General features: G+C 35.9%; 1 protein-coding gene across 8 annotated transcripts; it reads right to left on the bottom strand.

The window, feature by feature from the left end:
• Window positions 1–528: 528 nt before the first annotated feature.
• Window positions 529–26,755, bottom strand: LOC148647114 (cytosolic phospholipase A2 gamma-like). Of its 8 annotated transcripts, XM_088609355.1 has the most exons (17): window positions 26,670–26,693; window positions 26,536–26,578; window positions 25,688–25,726; window positions 24,885–25,017; window positions 20,235–20,447; window positions 19,372–19,406; window positions 18,140–18,251; window positions 16,003–16,145; window positions 15,623–15,821; window positions 14,970–15,078; window positions 11,645–11,785; window positions 10,565–10,606; window positions 9,478–9,552; window positions 4,716–4,829; window positions 4,194–4,348; window positions 3,575–3,743; window positions 529–2,277 (listed from the first exon to the last, which is right to left on the bottom strand). In XM_088609355.1, exons 5-17 carry the CDS (start codon window positions 20,250–20,252, stop codon window positions 2,108–2,110), a joined length of 1,482 nt encoding a protein of 493 aa, XP_088465481.1. In that variant the 5' UTR covers window positions 20,253–20,447; window positions 24,885–25,017; window positions 25,688–25,726; window positions 26,536–26,578; window positions 26,670–26,693; the 3' UTR covers window positions 529–2,107. The 8 variants fall into 8 exon arrangements, with proteins under 8 accessions (XP_088465481.1, XP_088465480.1, XP_088465485.1 ...); XM_088609354.1 differs by lacking the exon at window positions 26,536–26,578 and having other exon boundaries at window positions 26,670–26,735; XM_088609359.1 differs by lacking the exon at window positions 26,536–26,578 and having other exon boundaries at window positions 20,290–20,447; window positions 26,670–26,735.
• Window positions 26,756–27,038: the final 283 nt, after the last annotated feature.

Below are 27,038 nucleotides of genomic sequence, written 5' to 3'. Positions count from 1 at the left end.
TTTATATTAATAGTTTATATTTTTTGTAACACTCAGCACTACTGCTCTACATTGTTCGATTGATTGAGGATGTAATTCATAACAGTCTCAATCACATGTTCCATTACCTACTGGTCTTTACTCCCTTTTTGTCTTAACCTTAACAGAGTTCCTCCTTATATCCCCACCTGTCCCAATAGTCCATTACATGCTCAGAGAGTCAGTGAACTGGTGGTACAGTAGATAAACCTTTCCTATGTTTAACCCTGAGTCAACGGGAAAGCACTTATCTTTATCTCTGACCCTTTTCTGTGCCATCTATCAGACTAGCTTGGTCTCACAAGGGGACTACTCTTATCTATATGGGTTATTTTTATAGACTAATCTTACAGCTTTTCCTGTGTTCTCTATTGATTTCTAGACGAATCCAAAGGGAATCAGCTGCAACAGACTCATCATAGAACCTTGAAATTATTTTCTTGTCTAGAGCATCACCAAGCCTGACATGAGCATCTTACATTGACACAGACATAAAGAGATACAGTCAGCTTTGAGAGATGGCCTTTATTACATGCTCAGCAAAAGTCAAAGCTTACACATAATAAAGCTTATTAGCAAATCTGCAAAATAATATTTGAAATGAAATTATTGCATCATGGCAATCTTTATATTTCTCCTTTTCACCAAATCTTAAACAGAAAACATTTTCTTAGGTAAATTATGTTCAAATGTGTTCCAAAACAAAGCTAGTTAAATTTTGTAATGCATATAAAAATAAATGCTCTTACTTGTTAGCAGATGTGGAGAGTTCTTTATCTGGTAGCAAATTCAAGGAAGAGTACAATTTTTTAACACTTTCTGACATTCCCTGACAGGCTTCATGTATGTACTGTGTCATATTTGTATTCCTCTCTATTAACCATGGATCTCCTTTAAAAGTACTGTGTGGAAACACAGATGTTGTATTTTGCTTGGATTTAATATGAAAAGAGCTGTAATACTGTAGATAAGGCAGCAGGTTCTTTAAAACCCAATCTGTGTGCATTGTCAGCAAATTTATCTTCTTTTTTACAGTTCACTGCCAATTTAGTATTGTACTGAATCATATGGTACATATTTCTAGTTTTCTAAAGAATAGGCAGTATTATGATATGATGTAACAATCATATTATGAAGACACAGGAATGTATTATGATCCAACAAATAAAATACTCATTTTAACACCCAGTCATTTCTGAATCTTCTTAAATTGGGGTTCTAGAAAATGTTTCTAATTCATCATATATCCCAATAAGGAGTTAAAGGAAATATAGCCTTAGGGACATGGTTTGCTTTAAACCACTTGTCTTGAGGAATAACAGCCTTACTATCATGAAAGATGATACAACCTGTCTTATAAAAAAACAGAAAGAAAGCTGCAATGATGTTGACAGTGGGGGTATATTATACAGGAAAGTATAAAGTATTTATACACTAGTGAACAGATGATTGGTGGGAGTTGTCTTTGTCCCATAAATTCCATGAACTCCATTTACAAATTCCCTCTAAAGTCTACTTTTTGTTGCTTCACTTTTTCAAAACCTTTTTATAATTCTATACTATAGATTTAGGATTCTTTAATCTTTTAAACCAGATATGATGAACAGAGAGGTGCATTGGCTAACAAAAAGCATCTTTTCAGATTAAAAAATAATCAGATTCAGAATACTGTTTGAAAATGAAAAGAAAAGACTAATTCCTAATGCAAGAAATTGTATAGCGCTAATAAAATGATGTTATGTTTGAAAACAAAATCAACAAACTGCATCAGAGGTTTCAGATAAAATCAACACGTATCTCGAAATATATAATCAGGAGCATCAAGAGAAATATTATATCTATCCTAATATGTTGGTCATCAGTTTATCATTAATTTCACATTCTATATAAAGGTGTATTTAATCTGTATCTGTCAATACAACTCCACAAATGCTGTTTTAAAAAATATGCAAATAAGAAGCCTAAATCATTAGCAATGAACAATCTAACTGCATCCATGTCTATAAAACTACTGATTTAACAAAAAAACCCTCAGATTAAAAATGTTCTCTAAAATGCCAACTCTTTCATTGTGTAGGTTTTATTGGTTTCACTTCTTTCTTTCTGCACCCACAGCCTTCTTTATCTCAGTGATAATCTTATCTTTGTTGAGACTGACATTCTTCTTAGCTAAAGTCAGAAGATCATCAAGCTCGTTTTCATTGTATGACAGGTTGAATGTTTTGTAGATGTTCTTCATTTGAACAATTTTTTCCTTGCCTGAAAGAAGACAAAATTATGATGGAATAATCATTCTTGTCTTGACAATTTAAAGTGCTTTAAATATGTCAAACTAAAAGCAAAACACATTAGAAACATCAAAATAAGATTAAACAGTACAAGTTGTGAAAAGAATTAGAAAATTAGTATAAAAAGGTATGTTTAAAGACCAGATGTAAAAGTTACGATTGATCTGTAACCTCATATAAAGGCTGGGATCATTTTGTAGTCTCGGAGGGACAAAACACTAAGCATAATCTCTCAGGATAGGACCTCATTTTGAAATAGAGACCAGAGTCCAAAGACAAGTAACAGTAAACCCATGTAGTCAGGAGCCAAAGAAAGAGCTTCAATTTTATTATAAAATCCACACAAATCTATTGTGAGGAAGCTAAAGCAGGAGAGATATGCTTCTGCATTTTAATAAGAGATAATTTGTTTAGGTGGGTAGCTGCGTCAGCATGCATAGGCTGCAAAGGAACAAGTAATTGGTTTATTCCATGCTGAATAAAAGAAGAAAGTAAACACAACGTTTCGGCCGTGGACCCTTCTTCAGATGTCACCCACACCTGAAGAAGGCTCCACGGCCGAAACGTTGTGTTTTCTTTCTTCTTTTTTACAGCATGGAATAAACCTATTACTTGATCATTTGTTTAGTCATACTAGCAGCTTTATATTACAATAATCAAAAAGACAAATTCAGGCACTGGCATCTCTGACTCAAACTGGAACAAAAACATGTTATAGAATAATGTTACAGAGTTATAAATATAAGATAATAACTTCACATCATTATGATCACAATAAATACAATGTCTTTTCAAGAAAAAATCTGTTTAAGCTTTTGCTTGCCTGTGTCTGAATCAAAGATAGTCTCATCACAAATAGACCACTGTGTTGCTTTACATGCTGGTGTTTCCACAAATTATTTTAACAAGCTATACTGGATACCTTCAGAAGCCAATTCTTATATAGGTTAACTGACACTTCTGAATTACCCCTGAATACAATGTGTGTCTGCCCACCATTGGACTACCATTTTCAAAGGTATAGTCCTGTGCCTGCAAGGTTAGGCTCCAGCTCATTTTAAGCCACGATGGGGAAAGTTATTAAAAATTGATGGTTGGATAGATAAGTTTTTCCCATGCTCACATTACTTCTGTTGGTCTCTTTGCACTGGATTACATAATTACCTATAAGATGTTTCTACTGACAACTGATGTACAGAATATCCAGGTGTCTGAGGTGAAAACCTGATGACAAGGTAAGTGGTTTGATTAGGGTCTGATTCACTTACTTTCACAGGAGTCCTTGTTGAACAGAGGGAAGTGCATGACTGTGGGGGTTTTATCAGCACTGTAAACGTAGCAGCTTAAGGGACACTCCTTCTCCTCCTTAGTCACTGGTGGAATGGGTGGGAAGGGAATGTTGTTCTTCTCACAGTATTTAGCTGCCTTAGTGACAGTCTGGGATGGAAGTAGAGAGAGGAGTGCAGCAGAGAGGTTTGGGAAGGGGATGGGGGTGTGTCAAGAGTTAAGGAAAGAGAAGAGAGGAAAAGGCACAGAGAGAAGATAAACAGCTCTATCCAGCTAGGATAGCAAAAGGTCTGAACTGTTTTAGTTTAGTAATAATTTCATCAAAGTATGCTCAGTCACACTGTATTAGGCCATAATTTCTCTTGCACTTCTGAACATGAAAAAAATAAAACCATTTAAGAAATACACGACTGCACAACACTGAAAGAGGTGAGAAGTGGTTGGTGACTTTTAATATATTGTGTTACATACTGTATAAGTTTATCTCATTCTTGGCTAAGGGAGAAGATGATTTGATGCAAAGCATGTGAGCCTATATACTATATAAGACTTCAGTATACTGAACTGCTAAATATTGTGATTTCCAATACAGCGTCTTACCAAAAATGGGTCTTCATTAGAAAAATCAAATGACAGAATGAGCTTAACTCTCCTGTCATTCCTCAAAACCAATGGGTAGCCACAATCATTGGCAATAGCAGCATCTTCCAAGTAGATCTTCTCATTATTGACCAGATATTCAGGGAGAGTTTTTGCTGGACAGGAAATAAAAGGCAAAAATATTGATGCCATTGGTTTGGTACTTGTGTTCATAATAATCATGTAATTTCTAACAGGTGTGTTTTATCTTTTCTTAAGAAACAATATCATTTTCATGTATTCTATTACACTGTTTATACAATGTTGTTTCAGGATGATTCACATCAGTATTAAAAAAATTATAAGCATGTCTCTTTGATCTCCAACTGAACACTCTTGTACTATAACTATAACTATAGGAACATCAGAAAAGCCAATGCTGAGAACTGGTCGGCGCATGCTGCTTTATTAACACATTATACTATATTTCTATATAATATTTGATCACCATTTCATGTATTTCACTGCTGTTCATATTCTAACCTGTGTCAGGGTATTTATACAGGAAGTTGTGCTTGGTTCCCCATGTCCAGCTTAAAATGAGAGCGAAGATTTTCTTGAACAAATCAGGTGTTAGGTCCATTTTTTCAAGTGAATCTGAAGTGATAGAAAGGAAGTACAGCATTAGAACCTGGTTTTTACCTGTACACGTGATTTAATCCTTAAGGAAATACAATAAGTTGAATTCAATGATAAAAGCTTGGTTCCCAGCTTTTCACATTGACATCAGTAATGTGAATATGAACATCCTTTGATTAAAGATGCTGATAAGTAAGATTTGTTATTGCAGTATTTCAAACTGTGTAAATTTATTGCATTTTTTTATGAAACACAGTATTCTAAATGTGATTTGTAGAAAGTATCTTATAGAACATAATTGCTATATATAAAAGGGTGGCAATGGTGGTTAACATTGCAACCTCTCAGTACCGGAGCCCTGAGTTCAATCCTGGACTTGGGGTGCTCTCTGCATGGAGCTTGTATGCTCTCCCTGTGCTTGTGAGGGTTTCTGCCAGGTGTTCAAGTTTCCTCCCAAAGTCCAAAGACATACTGTAGTGGTAAGCCATCTGGCTTCTGGGAAAAACAGGTGCTTATGTGAGTATGTTTTTCCTGCAATGCAATATAGCTTTCCAGGGTATATCCTGACTTGAGCCTGTTGCTTGCCAGGATAGGTTCTGGCTTCTCTGATACCTTGTATTGGATTAAGAGGTTAAAAATTCCTACAATTGCTAAACATAATTGCTACGATGTTGGTTTAATTGCTGCTTAGTTTCATTGCATGCCATGTGTTTCTGTTCTCAGGGAAAAATAATTCCATGATGACTTACCAAAATTCCATAATTTCTAAATGGAACTGAAATACTAAAATCTGAGAGTGACAAAGAGGAGATAAATGATCACACTGCATAGGAAATACATTACCCTTGGAGAGTCAAGTTCACTGAGACTGGTTCATACTGTACTGCTGTTGGATTTATATACTGTATACAGTATTTACCTGTTTTGCTTCACATAAATGTTTGACAGTGTACATAATAGCCAAGAGAAAAAAATCTGTAAATAATTATTGTTTTCTTTTCTGTATGAGTTTTTAAAATTTTATTATCCATATTTTTTTGTAATATTATTACCTAGAAATCCCATTTTCATTTTACTGAATTAAAATTGATATATATGCATTATGAAAGTGAACATTTAAAATCCAAACTTGGATGCTCACACTGAGAACTTTCATGGGTGAAAAGTCAAATGTCAGCAAAAACTGCAAAGAAAAATAAAAAAAATAATTTATAGTAAAGCCATCATAATAATTTGCTTTACAAATACAAATTATTTCAGGCACACAGTATTATTTTGACAAGTTATACATTTTGATTAATGGCCTCGATGGTATGGTATGCTGTATGGTGCAATAGTAGTGGACAAAAAATAACACAACAGCATTTCGTCAATCTGATCACGTATTCTTTTCCAATCATATAAAGTAAGTTTTGAGAATCTCACCATGCCTTTAACATGCTCATAAACGATATTTATTAAGGAACATAAACATATTATGTAAACTGTATATGGCTGGTATTAGTAGTTTAAAGAAAAAATACACACTAATATTCCATTCATGTGTTTATTTTGGAAACGTTTTTACGTGCTCTTTCTGACTGTATTAAGTTTATATACTTTGTAAAAAGTTATGTTTAAACCTTTTCTGTGAATACACTCGTTATAGCAGTAAACAAAAGCATACTTTTCAAATTTGATTAACAGGGAATATAATATGGAATCGCGAATCTAAAGAAATTAATAATGATGTAATTATATTCATGTGCTACTAAAGAAAGTAGTACACCTTCTTTGGATATATTCTGCTTCAAAGAAACAAATAAACGTTTCTTTGAAAAACTAAAATAGCAAATATTATGGACACTATATTGACATTTTTTATATTTCTAAATATCACAATATGTTTGAAGCTAAGTCATTTATTGATAACAACAAATGATTTCAAACTGCTACTACTGTCGTTATTACTGATAATAAATATTATCGACACTATATTGAATTTTTTGATATTTCTAAATATCACAAAACATTCAAAGTTAAGTGAGTTAAGTGATTACCATTTTCCATGAATACTTGTGGTCATTATCGCAGTAAACAAAAGCATACTTTTAGAATTTGATTAATAGGGAATATAATATGGAAACACGTATCTAAAGAAATTAATAACGATTTTAATTTAAGGATCTAAATATATGTATTTACATAGCTGGTAGTACTACTGAATTCCACTTTCTTTATAAACATGTTTTAGTTTAATTTGACTCATTCATGCATGATGAATTGTGAGAGAGTGATAGATGGAGACAAGATGTAGGTTTCTGGTCCAAACAACACTCCCCAGAATGCAGTGGAAAATTGGCGTTTTACTCTTGATGGTAACTCCAACAAATTGTCACATTTCACATCCTTGCGAAACAATCAGGACGTTGTCATCCAACCTATGGTTTGATGTTTTTTTTTTTTATTTTGAAACCATGATCTTGATATGCAGGTGTGAAGTAGAGTTAACAGCTTCAGATTTAAAAGGTTATTAATAATATCTTCAGTGTCGCATTAACATTGGAATGTTCTTCCAAGTGAAAAAAGAGGCAATAAACAACATGGCTGCTCTATATATTTTCAGTTTACAGACCGTCCACAGATGGTTACAGACTGTTTACAGACCGGTAATTTATTATGAATAATATCTTCTATATCACATTAAAATTGGAAAGCTTTTTATTGATGTAAATCCACCTATTTTCCAACCACTTTATCCAGTACAGGTAACAGTTTCACCCCTCCTCCCTGTCTGTCTGACCTCTTTTTAACCATTCTGTGCCTGAATCGCAGTGTGTGAGAAAGACATAGAAAAAAAGTGAATCTTTTTTTGGGCTCAAATCTTGCTTAACTAAAAATTAGACACAAGAATAGTATTTTTGGACAATGTTGTGAGGCTCTGGTGGAATTGTTCTGTAAACTGAAACTTTTCTATTTTCTTTAAAATTAACTATTTACTTATTTCTTTTCATTTATTGCTTTTAATTTGTGAAGCAGAGTATTACGATATTAATTGCTACTTCAAAGTTTTGTGGGTGCAAGCTTAAAATCAACAAACCATGAAATCTGTGCAAAGGTCTCAATATTTTTGCAAGGCAAATAGCTAAGAGTATATTATACTTAGACATTTCCATCACATTCTCAAGCTCCTCATGAACAACACTATCCAAAAAAATCCTACTGACTCTCATTCTAATCTTCAATACAGCACCTCAAATCCAATGGTCTGCAGAAACAACCTATTTATTTAATCCACAGTGAAATCTGACTCTCTCAGAATTTTTAATAAGTACCTTCACATCCAATAAATAATGATGTTCATCTGCAATTAAAAGTTTATCTCATTACATTGTAGTGGCAATGCTTGTTAATAAGACAGAATTAAGTGTTGCTGTGCTTTCCTAAATGAGGCCCCATCTCTCTCTTCATCTCTGTGGTGCAGCCACAGAGAAGTTATTCATGCAGGCCGATTTAAGTTTTCTTTTGATAAGGAACAACTCCCAAACGGGGATGCACTTAGCTAATGATCAATGGTCATCCCTGGCGCCTATCTGTCTAGGGAGTTCCAGAGGAAATCTGGACTGCATTCCTAAGTGTCAGGAGTAAGTGACTCATCTCTCACTTTGGTCAACCAATCGGGGACTGGCAGGGCGTGGTAACACCACGTGGGTCTCCAATGCCCGCCAAACTCTCAACCAATCATCACACATCTGTGTCTTGGTCAAAAAGATAGCACAAGCTCAGGTCGGGGCTCTCCTTGGCCATTTTCGCGCACCCTCAGAGACAATCACGTGACAACCGGTGTTGTCTGCTCTGGGACTTGGACTTTGTTCTAAGCGCGAGGCCGAGGATCCCTGACGTACTCAGAATTCTGCAACGACCAACGTGAATGCTCCGCTTGATTAACGGCAGCCTACAGTTGGACCCTCATCGACAACCTGAATAGCTTATTCAGAAGCAGCGCTGGACCGGGAACGAACCAGTTTTCTTCCCGTGCAATAGAATGACCTGCGAGGACCCGCGGTCACACTTTGTGCATAGAGACTTTCTACCAGTCAGCCAGACTACTGGTAGACCCCTGGGAGCAACGACTGCACTGTGCGCCGCAGTTAGATTCCTCCGTCCGTGGCTGGTAGCCAGAGGACGCCGAGACGACGCCTATTGGATGACTGCTGGGACAGAGTTTGCAACAGAGCCTGTCAGCTAGTTTTGGTGTTCGTGCCAGGAAATCCAAATCCATACACAGTGGATAAGTAAACCCCATGTTCTATGTTGTGTCTTGAGAATTTAATTGTTACCTCAACACAAGTTGTTATCAATTTAATTCATAAGTAATGTATTTACTTCCGAGTCTAGTCTAACAGTGGGTAATGACACTGATTAGATATGGTATAGCCGAACGAGATATTGAAATATATTCTCTGTTGTGTATCTCTTTGTGTTTGCATCTCTTTGGGATTATATACCTTGTATTTTGATAACCCTCACAGTAAGGTCTGCTGCCTGTATTCAGGCAGACTGGTATATGTTTTGTGCACAATTTATGTTTAATAAATGTATCTTGTGTTAATTTAGGTGAGGATGACCTTTTAGTTTGGCTGTAATTCTTCAAATTGTTCTATACTTCCCAGGTTCAAAAACTCACCCTGAATGGCCTTCATATCTTTCTTTTGTTTAGTCTCTTCGGTGTTCCCTTTTAACAACTGATTGCAAATCCATTCTGCAACATAAAAATCAGACAAATGCTTAAACAGTTTAAGGTTTTCTAAGTACAGTTTAAGGTTTTCTAAGTACAGTACATAACAGTACATTTTAATAGTTCAGGTGGGTAGGTGCATCAGCATGCGTAGGCTGCAAAGGAACAAGTAATAGGTTGATTCCATGCTGAAAAAAAGAAGAAAGAGAACAACGTTTCCGCCAAAACGTTGTGTTCTCTTTCTTCTTTTTTTCAGCATGGAATAAACCTATTACTTGTTCCAGTACATTTTAATTGTGTGTTGGTTATACAATCTATATTTATATACTATATATAAGGCTTATTTGCAATGTAATGGAAAATGAAACACTTGTAATTTTTAATTTAGTTTGTAAAGCAAGGTGATGTTTTGGTTAAGTGGTGGAGTTCTCACCTGCTATGGCTCTGACCTGGGTTCAATTCCCAGCCACTGCCCTTTCTCTTTCTCTTTCTCTCTCTTACCTACTGTCTGGCTCACTCACTGCCTCTGTCTTAAAATACTTTTAATTAAGCATAGTTAAAGCCATTGTCCAACTGCTCCTGTTTTCTATGCTTATTTGCTTTTGATACAAAGTTTTTAAAACCAATATATAATATAGTTAAGAAAAAATCTAAAATAAAATTATCTCATTATACACAGTATTAATAATAAATAATACATTACTACTTATTCACAATTACATTGCATTAAATAGAAAAATTATGTTACGAATTAGTATTATTGTACAGTATGAATAGCTCAGGAAAGCACTAATGGGTTAATACACATTTGATTTTTATTATTAAAATACGATGAACTGTGAAGAACACATGCAGACCCACAGTATATTAAGGATTCTACAGAGTGCTGCAGTCCTATATTAGATTATTTGGAAAACTAAAAAGCTGTTGCACTGTACTTTTGTCATACCTTGCACATTCTGAATGGGTGCAGCTGTAGATGCAGATTGTGAGAGCATACAGCACATTCATTACTTACAAGATATTAAAATTATACCTATATTGTACTGGAAGTCAGCGAAGCAACTGCCACACAGTCCTGAGGAAATAGTAAAAAACAGAGAGAGAGCAATGAAAATGGTTTGAGGTCACTTAATCACAGCATGGAAACAATCAGACTATTTAATTCACTACCCTTGTGTAACAGATCACTTCTTGTAGCGGAGCTGGAAAATCTGCACATATATGGTTCCTGATATATAGAAGCCTACATGCCAAACAGACCGTACTGATGGTCCCTGTTTTAACCCAATAAGTAAAAGTGGAAATCCTCACTCAGTCAAAGCCATTTTCTTTTTACCGGCAGTTAATACAAGGCTGGTATTATGAACAAGGCCGTTTCTAAGACAGAAAAAGGATAGTTGTTTTAACCTAAATTGCAAAGGAGCAACTAAAAGGTTTATTCCATGCTGAAAAGAGAAGAGAGAAAACACAATGTTCCGGCTGTGAAGTCTTCTTCAGGTGTGAGAAAGACAGGGCAGACAGCAAAGATTAAATTGCACAGAAGAACAAAAGCTGGGAGAGGAGAGGAGGAGGGAGGGGCAAAGAGGCAGAGAGGCTGCTCAGAAAGTGCAAAGTGGAGAGGGGTGAAGAAAGGTGTGAAGTCAAAACCTGCATGAGAATAGAGAAGATTACTTGAAAACAAGTCAGTCATTGAGAGAAAGGGGGAGGTGTGAACCTAGTTTCAGGATGAGTTTTGTTTCTGTTGTTTTTCTGCAATGGGAGTTGAGAAACCCTTCTCTGTGAACCAAAAGTTTACATAGATTATGTGGTCAGCGGTTAGTGGAGTCACCATGGGCATCTCTTCCATTCAAGATAATTTAGGAGCACCTGGGAACAGCCATCCCTATAAAATTATTAATTTCCCTAATTTCCTAATGCAAATCTAACACATGGAATGTCTTATCACCATTACCAAACATTATGTAAAAGCCCAACACAATAAACTGAAGTCCAATAGTAATATATGGTAAAGTTCCTCCATTGGCCTAAAAATCTTTTGTGTGTATCAAAGGCTTTGGCATCCAAGTAAAGTTTTTTCTTCATCTATAGTGTAACAACAAAGATGAAGAAAGACCTTGCAAGTACAGGATGTCCATCTCATCTCTGTGCTCCTCCACATTCCCTCCTGCAAAACGGCTCCCAAAGAATGGTGTTTCCACAAAGGCTCCATACCCAGAATACCCCACTTCATGGCGGGTAATCTCACACCAGACCCCTGTGAGAGGAAGAGACACGGAGAAAAGGAGGAAGAGCAGAAGAGTGAGAAAAGTGAGAAAGGGTACCAGAACTAGAAAAACTCTTTCATCCCTAAATCCATGCTAATCTCTAAACCCATTTTGAAGGCACTGAGGCCACTCTTGTGTGTCTATTTTTCTAATATTAAATGGTATTATTATTGTTAGTTAATAGATAAAATTAATATTCTTGCTGTTTTAATGTAATACCTTGTCCAACTTTTGCTGTAGTTGTTGAGTATATGAAAAATGTACTGAAAATGAGAACTGTGACATCCTGGTTGGAGGTCCATAAAAATTGTTTATACCCTTTATAAAATTAAGGTATATGGTAGCATGCATGGCTAGTTTGAAGGATATGAATCTCTAAGTCCTAAACAGCCCTTGGTTGAATGGAAAAGAAAAAGAAATTAAGGAGTTTGGACACAATGGAGGAAATCATCCGCCTCAGGTATTTAAGGAGGAGAAGGCACACTGTTATCTTTTATATTGTGTAGCGTGAGAGAAACCAGGAAGGAATTATTGAGTTTTACCAGGAGACAGAAGGATTTATTGGTTTTTAGTTTAAGTTCTTTTTGAAGAGAACAGAAAATAGTTTTAATCGCAAACTAATTGAGGAACACTATTCGGTTAAAGGGAAAACATGGGTAAATAACACTAGAATAAAAAAAATATATTTTTCTTCAGAAAAGTTCAGACTTCAGAAAACTCTTATGATTTGTTGGTATAACCTGCCAGGGCTGTTGACTTCATATATTATTTCATAGAGCAAATAATAGTTTACACATGGGTTCAATTATCAAAGAAGTTAAACAAGTCCTTATTTTTTTTTAAATACATATTGGCAGTTTCTTAAAATATAAATTATTTTGGACTGTTAATAGCCTTATAGTTTAGCTCTAATGATCATTTCCTTACCTTTATTGGTAGCAGCTGGTTGGTCATAATTTTTCAGATCAGATTAGGTGCTAGCAATGCAGTCTGTGAACATTTAACATTTACTATAAAATATGTAATACTGTATATGGCCTTTCTGCAGGATTTTAAATAAGATTTATGTTCATCCATCATCATGACTTGACTTGACTTGACTTGACTTGAACTTTATTGCCATATGTAACCGGTGCTGGTACAATGGAATTCTTACTTACAGAAAGTCTCTCGATTGTAAAACAAGTGTAAAAAAAACAAAACAAAGTGCAAACAGTGCACCAAGACAATGTACAAACAAACAATAGACAATGTGCAAGTAAACATGCAGACAGTTTGAATGTAAACAATACAGACGTGTAAACAATGACTGGAGACGTACAATAAATAAATTACAATGAGGTAGATGGTGATGGTGTAGGTGTGGTCCGAGGGGGATGGCTAAATGTGTTCGCCAGTCTCACTGCTTGTGGATAGAAGCTATTGAAGAATCTAGTGGTAAGTGTCCGTATGCTCTTATATCTCTTGCCTGAGGGCAGTGGGGTGAAGAGCTCATGCCCGGGGTGGTGACTGTCCTCTGTGATGGCCAGAATTCTACCACGGCAGCGGTCCTCATAGAGCTGTTTAATCTCGGTGTGACCGCAGCCGATGATCTTCTGGGCCATATTGACCATTCTCTGCAGTGCCTTTCTTTCTCGCGAAGAGGTGTTGCCATACCACACGGTGATCCCGTTGGTGAGGACGCTCTCGATAGTGCAGCGGTAGAAGTTCACCAACACATGTATTGGCATCCCCCATCGCTTGAGGCACCTCAAGAAATAAAGGCGCTGCTGAGCCTTCTTCATGATAGAGTCAGTGTTCACAGTCCAGGTTAGATCTTTAGAGATGTGAATTCCCAAAAACCTAAAGCTGGTGACTGTTTCCACTTCCGTTCCATCAATACTGAGTGGGCTGTGAGTGTGTGGCCTGTGTCTCCAAAAGTCCTCTATTAGCTCTTTCGTTTTCTTTATGTTCAAGTCCAGGTTATTGCTATGACACCACCTAAGCAGCTGTACAACTTCATCCCTGTAAGTGGACTCGTCATCATCACTGATCAGTCCTATTATAGTGGTGTCATCGGCAAACTTAATGATGCGGTTGTTGCTGTGTCTTGCTGTGCAGTCGTGAGTAAATAGGGAGTACAACCTTGGACTCAGACAGCAGCCTTGTGGGGTTCCAGTGCTCAGGGTGAGTGGTGTTGATGTTTTATTGCCTATCCGCACCACCTGTGGTCTCTCGATAAGAAAGTCCAGCAGCCAGTTGCAGACAGAGTTGCACAGACCTAATCCCCTGAGCTTTGTCACCAGTTGACTGGGTACGATGGAATTGAATGCTGAACTGTAGTCCACAAACAGCATTCTCACATACGAGTTCTTAGTGTCCAGGTGTTCCAAGGCTGTATGCAGAGCCAGGGAGACAGCATCATCCACTGATCTGTTGTTCTGGTAGGCGAACTGCAAGGGATCCAGGGACTCTGTGATGGAGGAGTTGATGTGTGACAACACCAGCTTCTCCAGGCATTTCATCACCACAGATGTTAATGCTACTGGGCGGTACTCATTCAGGCATGTCACTTTTGCCTTTTTGGGGGTTGGAACAATAGTGTTTTTTTTAAAGCAGGTGGGGACCATGGACTGTAACAGGGAGGAGTTAAAGATGTCCGTAAACACTGTAGTCAGCTGGGCTGCATATGTCCTCAGGACGCGAGGTGGTATCTCATCAGGCCCTGCAGCCTTGCGGATTTTCATCCTGCTCAGAGTCTTCTGCACGTCCTGCTCTGAGAGTTTCAGAACAAACTCACCCTGCACACTTGGGGTCTTCTCAGCATTGCCCGTGTTCAAAGCGGGCATAGAAATGGTTCAGCTCGTCAGGCAGGGATGCGTTCGTGTCAATCTCCTGGCTGGCAGTCCATGTAGCCTGTGATTGACTGTAATCCCTGCCACAGCCTCCGGGTGTCAGCGCACTGCGTTTCAAGCCGCACTCTGTAGCTCCATTTGGCGCGTTTTATGGCTTCTTCTAATGCATACCGTGATTTCTTGTACAGCTCTTCGTCCCCCAATTTGAACGCGGTGGATCTATCTTTTATTTTATTGCGTATGTCGTGGTTGAACCACGGTTTCTGATTGGGAAATGACCTAATTTTCATTTCTGGTACACAAACGTCGGTGCAGTATTTAATATAGCTATGTATCTTACCTCTATCGTATTCATCCTTCTGTCTCTGCTCCTTGTCCACAACTGCCAAGATGGGGTAAGGGTTGTTCATTTCATCATCGGTTTCCTTAGAAAAATGTTCTTCATCCACCTGGAAAAAATATATTGTAGTGAAGACCCAGCAAAGGTACTCCCCAGGTACTCCCACCAGGTTTGGAGGGTCTCTGAGATCTTCAGTGGGGCTCACATAGCTGTATACAATTAGAGATTATCTAAAGGTTAGTTTTCAGCTCTAGTAATTAAAAAAAATCTAGATTCAGCACTTGTGTTCTCCCTTTAGAGTTACTTGTCCTGAATAGTAAGGTCACATCACCTTAAGCATGAAACTTTTGCTAAAGCACCAAATCATAATAAAATATCCCAGAATTTCCTTTAATTTGTTTCTATATCCTTTCCTATTTTATTGTACACACCAATGGTGTGCACTAATGAAAATAAAGTAAAAATAAAAAAGTGAATTTCATTTTTGAGCAAAGATATATTGTAGGGAAATAAAACCTTTAGTAATAACAATTTACCACATTAAACTGTACGCTTTACTCAGAAGCATCAATGAAGAGAGAGAAAGACTTTCAGAAATACACAAATACATGATGACAAAGATGCTAGAAACCCAGGCAGGAAAGACTGCTGACCTGCTTCACCATGTCGTGCACAACTGTAGATGCAAATATATCTGTGATGGAAAAGTTCTCATTCTTTTCTGCCTCCATAATTCTTGCCAATGCTTTTAGACAGTCAAACGAGCCAGTTGTGAGTCTTTGCACCATCTCTTTCTCTGCCTTCTCTAATTCAGAGGACCAGGTCTGGTTGTGGTACAAAGATGTCAAACACCTGCATTCATACATAAACAAGAGTAGAGATAGGAGAAACATCGGAGCTCAATCCTTATATCTTACAGAATTAGAGCAGAATTAGAAGTTCTGCTGCTTTATGCGACCTTCAGAATTCATATTGATACCACAGATCCACCTGGCACAAACCTGGACCCCAGAGCCCAGTCTCTCAGACTCACCAGGTAGATCCTGACACTCCACACAGGTACATGATGGTGTCCAGCAGGTTCTGAGCCCCAAGCTCAGTTAAAGTCCCCATGAGAGCCACCATGGCGCGCAGACCCCCCCCTGAGCCCAGCACGGCGATAGAGGGGACACAGTCCTGATTGAGGAAGAGAGAAGCAAGAGAAAGAGCATGATAAAAAACAGTGTGTGAGTCTGACAGATAATTATTAGGCTATTAAATAGTGTAAATGAATTGCAAAGTTACTGAGATATCACAACTGTGTATCGTGTACCCTACTCCACTCAAGGGTGTCCCTTAAAGAGAAGAAGATTCAGAATTATTTAAATTTAAAATTCTCCTATTATGTTTCTCTCATGAAAGCATCTAATGTAAATAACAACAGTGCAAGAATCTACTTACCAGCAACAAAAGTGCAACCTGTTATGATATTTGTAATATCACCACTTAGGATCATTAAAACAGCATGAAATATTGTAACTCCATCTTGGCTGTCACCCTCTCCACCAGCGCTATTTAATCACTCCAACTCAACCTACAATTTCATGGTTCAAACTGAATTATTTCTTCTTCCATTTACTTATTCTACTTCATTTCACAAGTCCCTTCCCTATTAAGACCTGTAAGGTGCCTGTTTTGCACACAATTCAGAGCCCTGATCCTTGCCTACTGTTATCTCAGACAATGCAGAAGCCTGCAAAATCTTAGTTTCATTTGTCTTCCCATACACTTTTTCCCTTTCTGCTCTGCCTCTTTTATTAGACTTTATGTACTCTCCATTTTCCCCAAAGCCTGTCCATTCACCACCCTCTCATCTATTAACTGCATCCATGTAATCTGGAAAGGAGTAACATGCCTGTGGCATTCACAGCAACAATAAACCCCTACGACAAATGCTAACTAGCATAATGAATTTTCTTATGTCATATCTTTTCACTAACATGACAATGCACCTGCTACAAAATAAAATGTCTTTATTTTCCTGATAATAACTTTGTGATTTTGATGCTGTTACAACCCCAAGTGTCTAGGGGTAAAGGGGTGTAACATTTAGGATAATTTTTGGATGCAGGTGGGTTCTGGTGAGGGACTAGGAAGTGTGATAACAAAGGTGGATGCAGAAGTGATCATTTTAAGTTGAATAAGTGACTGACAAGACACGATAACACACAGGGGTAAGGAACTAGAGTGGTGCCGAAGAAAAGAAAATAACAAACAAAATGGAGCTGGCTAAGAAAATGAGGGAAAGCTAACCTGACTACAAAAGAAAACCCGAAACACACGGTCTTCGGCGTCTCCTACACCCTAGCTAACTTCCACTGAATACCCAACAACCATACAAGACAAATGGCACTCACCCGTACTAAACTAGTGTTACCAATATAAAATCAAATAAGTGTGTAGAATGTACCCAACAACCTAAACTAACCTTATACACAAAAGTTCACACAAAAACACAAGTGAACTAGGAATACAAATACGGGAAAACAAGAGTAATCAACAGGAACAGGGTACAAAAGACCACAAAAGTTGAACATATAACACATTAGGGCAAGGTAATGGCAAAACAAGGATAAACACACAAACAAACGAAAGTACAAAGAAACTAACAGAAACAAACAAAACAACAAAGCCAAAGCTATACAAAAATACACACACAGAAAGCAAACCAACAAATCCAAAGCAAAAGCGAATCGAAGCGATAAGCAAAGCGAATCGAAGCGAATCGAAGCAAAGCAAAGCAAAGCAAAGCAAAGCAAAGCAAAGCAAAGCAAAGCAAAGCAAAGCAAAGCAAAGCAAAGCAAAGCAAAACGGGACTGAAGTCAAACAAAAGGCATCTTCCTTCAGAAAACCTCCATGTTATATGCTGAATAAGATGCATTCTGATTGGCTGAGAAGCTGATTGATGATTATGTCATATGGAACAGTGGTGTAATGGTGGGTCAATGGAGGAGGGAGAATAATCAAGGGTCAGCAGTGTGGAACATAACAAAAACACACATAGACCACACACTGGGAGGTAACAATGCAGTTTTTTGTATGATGCTTACAGTAACTAACTGTACTTGCATTTTGCAAAATACTCTGAATATGTATTTCTGCAAACAAATAAAAAATAATAAAAACCATACCAATTTACAAGGAATTTTCAGATTACTCAGGGCCTTCTGGATTTGGATTTTTCTCTGCTTAACAGCCTTAGTCTCCCCCTCACAGAGAGTCTGTGAAACCCGTACATATGTCCTGTGGAAGGAGATAAAACGAACATGAAGAATGTGCAACCTTGGCGCTTTCTGTTCCTAAAAATGCAAAAGGAGACATATTAGAAAGAATCTGGAAGAATTTCTAATTTGCTTTGCTGACTGGATCTCACTGTAACTTGAGTGTTAATGTGTTTGTTAATTTCTTTGTGTATTCTTATTAATTTCAAGAAGGTTAATAGGGATTAATACAGTTGTAACCACTTTAAACTTTCAAAAATATTGCTAATATTAATGTTACTCATTTAAAAGTATTTATTTTTCTTGTTTTCAAGTAACAGGCACATTGTTAAAGTCAGTATTTATCTTTTCGTAATCCTGGGATATAGCATCAGATATAGCATCTTATTTTCTGCCTTATTGGACATCAGCTGGTAGGTTAAAGGATACTGCTAGACGCCCAAGAAGAGGAGGGGATCAACTGTTGAGGTGTGATCTGCTCAGGACTTTAGGATCTCTTGTTGTTCACCAACACAAATGCTCCACAAGTGTCTTTGGTCAGTGTATCGCACAAACGAGCTACACTTTGGTACAGCAAAGAAAAGGGAAGCTACTCTAACACGTCAATGGGTTCTAATGCATGTTTTGAATGTTTTTATCTGTATATTATATATATTGGCTCTAAAAATATATTGTATTTAACTTTAATGTTTTAAAAAAGATGTCAGTAGTTTTGAATTACTCTGAAAATAACTTGTGATTGCATATTGTAACCTCTTCAATGTGAGGTATTAGTTATTAATTGGAATAGCCTTGTGTCTGGTTTTGAATCCTAGCCAATACCCAAGCCTGTGGGGATAATCTTTCTATAATCTTTCTAATCTAACTATAAACTATAGATTTAAAGGATATTAAGGGATAAGGGATTTGGAAATGCACATGGAAATGCATATCAACCAAGGAGAAAACACCTCACTAATCTAACAGCTTAGAATCAGTTAATCAGTACATTTATACTCATCATATCCTCATGAGAAAAAAAGAGGAAAGAAAGCAGAAAATAATTCGGAACATATGAAAAGAGGTGTAATTGTTTTTTGTAATTATACACAGAAATGTGTTTCTTATACTGTATCTTAGTACACAGATTAAGGAGCACTTACTTTCCAGTATAGTCTTTTGCTTCCCTCATGATTGTCTGTAAGATAATTGAAAACAAGAAATCATAAAAGACTTGTAAGCACTATATCCCTCTGTTTTCTGTACTACTGTTTCTGCCCCATTGGGATACATTTGGGATACATTTCTGGAATCACAGAACTACATCTTCTTGCCACTTCAAAATTCCGTTTATCAAAAAGCACTTCCACAATTATTATTCCATTTCCAATGCCCTCTATATTGTCTATAGTACTTTTGTGATTCAGTATGTTACTGTTTTTATGTGGCTATACTTAAATTCTCTCAAGAAATGAAAAGTGATCCAGAATTCAGCAGCACAAACAAAGCGGCAACAGGTCATCAATCAGGCTTGCCCTTGCTCTCATTTTCCCAAGTCTGTTAAATACAGACGCTTGGGACTTACAATATTTAATATGTGAAACAAATAGTTTGTTTTGTGCCCTGGAATCAACTTTTTTAAAAATGTTTTTCTGAAGCTTGTCACCAGAAAATTACTTTGTTGTGCCAGAGAACAAAGATAACTTGTTATTTCAACGCTACAATAGAAGCTGAAATCAAATAATGTTTATAAGTCAGTTCACTGCTGATAATACTGAAGTAAATGATTAAATGAAAATGTAATTTAGAAGAACAATTTCAAAGCATAAACATTATATTTCATTGCTATTAATATTTTTAAATCTATACATTTAAGTGTTTTATTGAATGTGTTTTGGCTGGTTATATTAGACAAATTTACAGTATTTAATTTTGACTGAGTTTTTCCAGGTTTTTCCCAATTTAAATATTTTTTCAGTGTGCTATTTCAAAAATTATAATTTGCATTTTTTATATTTATACCCACACAGTTTTGGCTACACATTCGCCCCTTGTTTATGACTTGGACTAATGCTACATACCATGCATCATGCACAAAGCATTGTTTAGTCTCTTCTTTCTTTAGTAATGATGTTTTTAAGATTGTCTAATATGCATTAATTCAGTAAATACTCAGAAACCTTATCCATGTTGTTTTTTGCTAGTAAGGAATGTTTCCTGGTGGCCTCTTTTAGTGGATCTGTTAAAAAAAGATAATATACTGTAACACTGTCAGCCATTGTTAGTATACAAAACTGCAGGAGGCACACATACACACAAAAACAAGTGGTAGACTAATGGCAGCACTAAGGAGAGGCATGAACTGCTTTAAAAATACATTCAAATACTTCTCCATTTCATGACATGTATAATATCACTTAAAACAAGAGCTGCTCATTACAAAATGAGGTTCCTAGCCTTTTTGTTGTTTACAGTGTGCACATTGCTCCCTGTAGAGGCACTGATAGTGGGCAATGTATCCTTTAAATTTGAAGTAAAGTCATAAACCATTTAGAAAAAGAGGATGTCATTGTTTTCTTATAAATCTGTGCTATGTACAACATACAGTAGATTATTCCAGTGTATCATGTTTTAGGTAAATCACAGTGTATAAATACCTTAATGCCTTAAAGACTATGTCAATTACTCCTATAGAAAAACACCAGGCTTGGATTCTGACAAAATGATTTACCATTTCTATCTCAGGAGTTCGATAGAAAAAACCTTAGATGTGTGGCTGCACATCAAATACAGTCTTATATGATAGCCAATGACTTGTTTGAGCCATTTCAGTCTGGTTTCCACTTAACTCATAGCACTGAGACTGCTCTTTTCAGGGTTTTGAATGATTTATTTATTTCCTCAGACTCAGGAGCTACATTATACAGTAGATATCCTTACGCTTCTTACTGCTGCTTTTGATACTGTAGCAACACAAAATTATTTAAATTGCAAACTTTTTTGTCTATCAGTGGTGCTGTCCTTAACTGGTTCTGTTCTTAACTGACTGGCAGGCAGCATATTTATAAAATATAATAACAAAAATAATAACAAAAAAAATGTGGTTATTATTAAATTAAGAAATGTACCAATGCAACCATTCAAAATGCACGGTACAAACCCGTACCACACGCAATTACCCACAAGTCACTGCGTTGTACTGCGGTACGTGATTGGCTGGCCAAAATGACCGACAGGGGCACTCGTGGTGCATTGGTCATTAGTGAAAAGATTGAATAATTTCATCTCTTTACTGTGCATGTTTTAATTTGCTTAGTATTGAATATTTATATGGAATTTTACAACTAAAGGGAAATTTTAGCACTGTAGCTGAGCATAAAAAGAAGAGGAGCATAACACGTCTGATGGTCATAAACGATATTAATTTAGGAACATAAACATATTATGTAAACTGCACATGCCTGGTATTGGTAGTTTTAAGAAAAAATACATACTATTATTCCATTTTCTTCCTAAACAGTTTAAGCATCAAAGTCTTACATGTGGTTATTTTGGAAACATTTTAAATGCTCCTTCGGACTATATTAAGTTTATAAAGTTTGTGAAAAGCTATAATGTTTTAACCTTTTCTGCGAATACACTCGTTATCATAGTAAACAAAAGCATACTTTTAGAATTTGATTAATAGGGAATATAATATGGAATCATGTATCTAAAGAAATTAATTAGCAATATAATTATATTCATGTACTGTAGCTCAAATTATCACAATAGTACACTTTCTTTGGATATGTATGCTTCAGTAATTACGTCTGTGGCATGATGGCTTAAGCATGTGCCCTCTATGCCTGGGGATCTAACCCAGCTGTTGCTATGAGTTTTCTTTTAACAAATACACATTTCTTTGAAAAACTAAAATGGCAGATGTTATGGACACTACTATATATTGACATTTTTTATATTTCAAAATATCACAACTGTTCAAAGCTAAATCATTTATTAATAACAACAAATAATTTGAAGCTGCTACTGCTGTCGTTATAACTGATAATAAATATCATCGACACTATATTGAATTTGTTGGCATTTCTAAATATCACAAAACACTCAAAGTTAAGTGATAACTACATGACTACTTTTCAGAATTTAATTATTTAAGCAATAAGGTACGAGAGGCCGTGCTATATCGTGGATATAGTCACAGTTAAAAGGTGTTGTTAGGCCCAATGTGATGTGGAGGGAAACACAAAGATTCTAAGCTGATCACAAGGAAGAAAAATCACCCGTTTTTCGCACGTAAAAAGTTGTTATTAACTATCGAAACCTGTTTTTATAGCTTTTAAAATCATGCAGTGTCTAAGTTAAGCAGGAACACATCATTATATCTCATTTTTTATTTCTTTTTTAAAAATTAAAAAAATCTTTTTGTCCAGTCTAAGGGTGTTTATAATATAATAGAGAGTCCCCATTATCCCCATCTTGATTAAAATCGCATACGCGTGTTTAATAAAATGCTTTTATTATTCACAATCTGACAATGCAAGACAGAACTCACATTGAGTTCCGTACATCCACAGTGGTGCACGGTGCACTATTTTGTCAGTAACCTGCTAATCTGCTTAACACCTGTAGAAAACATTATTTTATTTCTGTACGGAATGCGTGTTAAGTTTACAAAATTAAAGTGTTTCAAATGTTTATTAAGAAATACAGTAAAAAGAACTTACAGCTTACACAAAGACTCAAACTACAGTATGGAAAAACATGTGTTACGAAGTTGTGGTGCTCTAGCAGGCTGGCCTCTGCCCAGTGATATAACTCTAATATAAACAAGATCTAGTATCACATATGGAATCTAGTATCTAAAGAAATTATAACAATATTAATTTAAGGATCTAAATACTGTATATGTATTTATATAGCTGGTAGTATTACTGTATTTCACTTTCTTTGTAAACACGTTTTATTAACACCAGAATCGCAGCGGGTGAGAAAGAGATAGAAAAAAGTTAATCCTGTTTTTTTATGGTCTGTTGCTCAAATCCTGCTTAACTAAAAGTTAGACACAAGAAAGGTATTATTGGACAATGTTGTGATGCTAAAGAAATTAATAACGATATTAATTTAAAGATCTAAATATATTCTAACGCATATGGCCAACATTACAGGTTGTGAAAGCCGGCTTGCCAGCATGGTGATGTCACCGCCTTTCATATGAATCCTTTCATATGGAAACATTTTGACACTGCGTTCATCAATCTCAGGAAGAACATGAAACAGGCTGTAAACAGCCTGTTTTTTGCCTAAAAAAATCACGCCCGACAAAGTGAAGTAACATTAACTAGCAAAGAGAGGACATTAGCTAGCCAACATGATAAAGGAATAAATTACTTGTTTTTTTGTTTATTTAAACATGTAATGTCGGCCAAACATGTATGTAAGGTCGGCCATATGGCGTACTGAAGCTGAAAGTTTAGCCTTTGTCACTAATGTAACCACTAAATTAAGACATAAATATAGAAATCCCTACATTACAAACCCCAAGCATTTCATTTTGTCTATTGCTACAATGTCAACAGCAGTGCAATTACAAGGAACATGTCAAAATGTTTCCAAAATAATCAAAATCTAACGATTTGAGGGTTTTGATAATAATAGAGAAATCATAACAATGACCCCGTGTTGCTTCATGCTATTCATGTTTATCCAACCAAAAGGACAACTAATTCAACATGAAAATACTTTATTTTTTCATTGACAAAAAGTAATGCCACACTCTCTTGTTTAACCTGATTGTTTTGTTTCTGCACAGACTGTTAAACCAGAAGGAAAGAACGCCTCTTTCTTCGAAGCCTTTCGTTGAATTTATTTTTGGGTGTTTATAATATAATAGAGAGAAGAATAGAGAGTTCCCATTACCCCCATCTTGATTAAAATCACAAATGCCTGTTCAATAAAATGCTTTAATTTATTCACAGTCTGACAATGCAAGAAAGAACTCAAAACATTAAGTATATTTATCCTCACCCCAGTGCAAACAAGACAGCTGTGTACATTGTCAGTGATGTTAATTGATTCCATCTTATGCCTCTAAGTTTATTTTAGGGGCTTTGATTATGGTTAAATGATTATATTGCTCCCTGGAAAGTGTTCTCGCATATCACCAGTAAATCAACTCGTCTCTAATCTGTGAGTGAACGATCAGCCATTTCTATTACAGCAGATCATTTCACAAATCTATTTTATTTTGTTTGTTGTTTGTTATGTATGTTTTTTGGAAATTAACCTCTGACAGTAAAGGAGACACCGTTCATTTTTAATATTGTGTTAAAAGTCAATTTTATCGTAGAATATTTTGTTAAACTGCATTTGACATTTATTCTCTTATATCTTTTTTATACTGAAAATAATAACAGTAATTGTTTTTTTTTCATGTTCTATATTATATCCACATAAAATTTCACTTTTTATGGTATTATTATACCATATAGTTAATATACTGTATATATTTAATATATAATTATATTAAAATATCTTTTTGCTATTGTAGAGGAAGAATAGTAAAACTGCATGTATTGTCATTTGTGTGATTATCATACTGTTTGTATCAGTATGATAACTGTCTGTTAAATATTTGTGACATTACAGATGTTAAGGGCCATGAAAAAACAAATACCTTTTCTGTAACATGAAGTAAGAGTCCCAGAGAAATGAAAATATTACAGTTGTGAGTGGTAGACCTGGGGAAACAATGTAGCTGTGGATAATTTCAAGAGGGATATCTTCCATTTCCCAGTTTGGAAATCAACCTAAGAGATCAAATAGAGCTGGTTTTACACAAGGTCAGCTTGGATTTTAAGGAGGAAGGAGCTAACCTGCTGTATTCCTAAGGTCCTGTCGACTCAGGAAAAGCACCATCATCAATTGCAGGCCAAAGAGTATCAAAATATCCTCCATGTCTCAGAAATATCCCTATATTAGGGTATATTAGGGCTTGGGTGGATCAAGGTGAGACGGAATTCCAGGAGCTCGGCTTGTGTTTCAGGAAATGAGAAGGTTCTTAGGGCACCATGAAACTCATGGTAGTGTTTAATGCCATTCCCCGTTCCTCTCTGTAGTCACTGTTGGCTGGGTAAGGGGGTGAGTATGATGTGCAGACAGTTGTTTGACAGATAAAATGCATTCCAAGATACTCACACTCACTCAAACAAGCCAAACAACCTTTAATGTGATCTCTGATAAAAGAGCAACATATCCCAAGAATTGGAAGTGTTTTTTTGTGTTTTTGTTTAAATTAATTCCATTTAAGTTAGAACCCTATCTTTCACTACATAGGATAAGTGTAGTGCTTATTAAACAGGGAACAAATAATGATTAACTCCATGGTGAAAAGTAGAAAGAAGAAACAATATTTTGGCTGTTGAGGGAACTTCTTGTTCTAATATTTTTTGTAGATTCTGAATGAAAGATTAATCTTACCTTGGTATGGTGTTGGTTTTGATTTGGAACCACCCATCTCTGTATTGAAATACAATTATGTGTGTTACATTCAATCAGCATTGCTATTGTGACATTTATGATGATCAATCTGTGCTGTATGTGTGTTTAGAATTCAAATTTACATACACAGTTACATGGTTGTTTTGAGTGATTTAGAAGAGGCATGAATACCATGTTAAGAATTTGGGATAAAAACCAGTGCCTAATTAAACAAAACTATAATCCTCATGAAATCTTTCTGAATATCTGCATTCATCTGTATTAATCAAAAGTATACAGAAAATTAAAAGTTTTATTATATGTATAGATTAATAAGAGAGTGAGAGTAACACTTTTGTATAGAACCATTACAGTAATTTCTGACTAACAGTGTTCCATGTAATTTAGCAATTGCATGGTCATTTTGGTGTAAATATTATGATAATTGGTATTGATATTGGTGCTAATATTATTATAATTTCAGTTGAAATAATAATTGAGCAATTAAATCATTGAAACAATAATGCAACTCAGCATTTACATGTTTCCACTTGTTCACCTCACAATATTTAGTGTAATTCTTGTCTCCTTCCTGTCCTACAAGCCCACCTACACACTATGGGTGCCAGGGCCTTCATTTGCTATACCCCAAAGCTTTGGAATTATATCCCCCAAAAATAAGATATTTAATTAGTTCTGTGTCTGCCCATTTACATTCTTACAGCATTCCAAACCCTAGTTGTAATCGCATTAATTCTGCTCTTTCCTCTCCTTGTGTGCTTTTTATATGATTATCAACAACAACAACAACACGACAAATACAAATAATAATAATTATAATAACCTACTGTACATGTAGATCTGCTTTACAAAGGCATCTCTGTTATTCTGCTGTTGCAATTTAAAACAATCTAAGTACAGCATTAATGCAGAGAGAAGAAATCAATATTAATTATTAGTATTTATTCCTTCTTTTTCTTACCAGTTTCAAAGAAGTGACCTAGTTTGGTGTTCCAGAAAAATCCAAATGATTTAATCTTTGGATGCATAGGACATGTATTTATAGGAAACACAGAGGACCAATCAGGAGATGACAGCTAAAAAAAAACTTAGTTTAAGTTTCACTTTCAGTATTGATTGTAGTGTTTAACCATTAAAGGCACTGTACACTGTGCCTCACTGTCACCACAGTCACTAGCTTTGGAGACGCTTTAATAGTCTGTCCATTTCCAGGTCTGAAGTTTTTGTTTCATTTCATATTTCATCCAGTTTATGTGTAACATTTTTTCCTTTCTTACAGTCTTTCAGTGTTCCTAAATTTAATCCACTTTTCAGCCCTGACAAGGCCCAC

This window comes from Lepisosteus platostomus, chromosome 16, assembly GCF_059453375.1.
Source record: "Lepisosteus platostomus isolate fLepPlt1 chromosome 16, fLepPlt1.hap1, whole genome shotgun sequence".
NCBI lineage: Eukaryota > Metazoa > Chordata > Actinopteri > Semionotiformes > Lepisosteidae > Lepisosteus > Lepisosteus platostomus.
This window is presented reverse-complemented; position numbering and strand designations above follow the sequence as displayed.

Bases quoted from the DNA above. Each gene is read 5' to 3' on its own strand.
- LOC148647114 (XM_088609351.1), bottom strand. From the start codon at position 26,736: ATGCATCCAAAGATTAAATCATTTGGATTTTTCTGGAACACCAAACTA. The intron at 19,407-20,388 runs GTTTCTGAGTAT...ATTATCTTACAG, and splicing joins CAAAAAACAACATGGATAAG to ACAATCATGAGGGAAGCAAA. The intron at 16,146-18,139 runs GTATGGTTTTTA...TTCCTCAATCAG, and splicing joins TGAAAATTCCTTGTAAATTG to GACTGTGTCCCCTCTATCGC.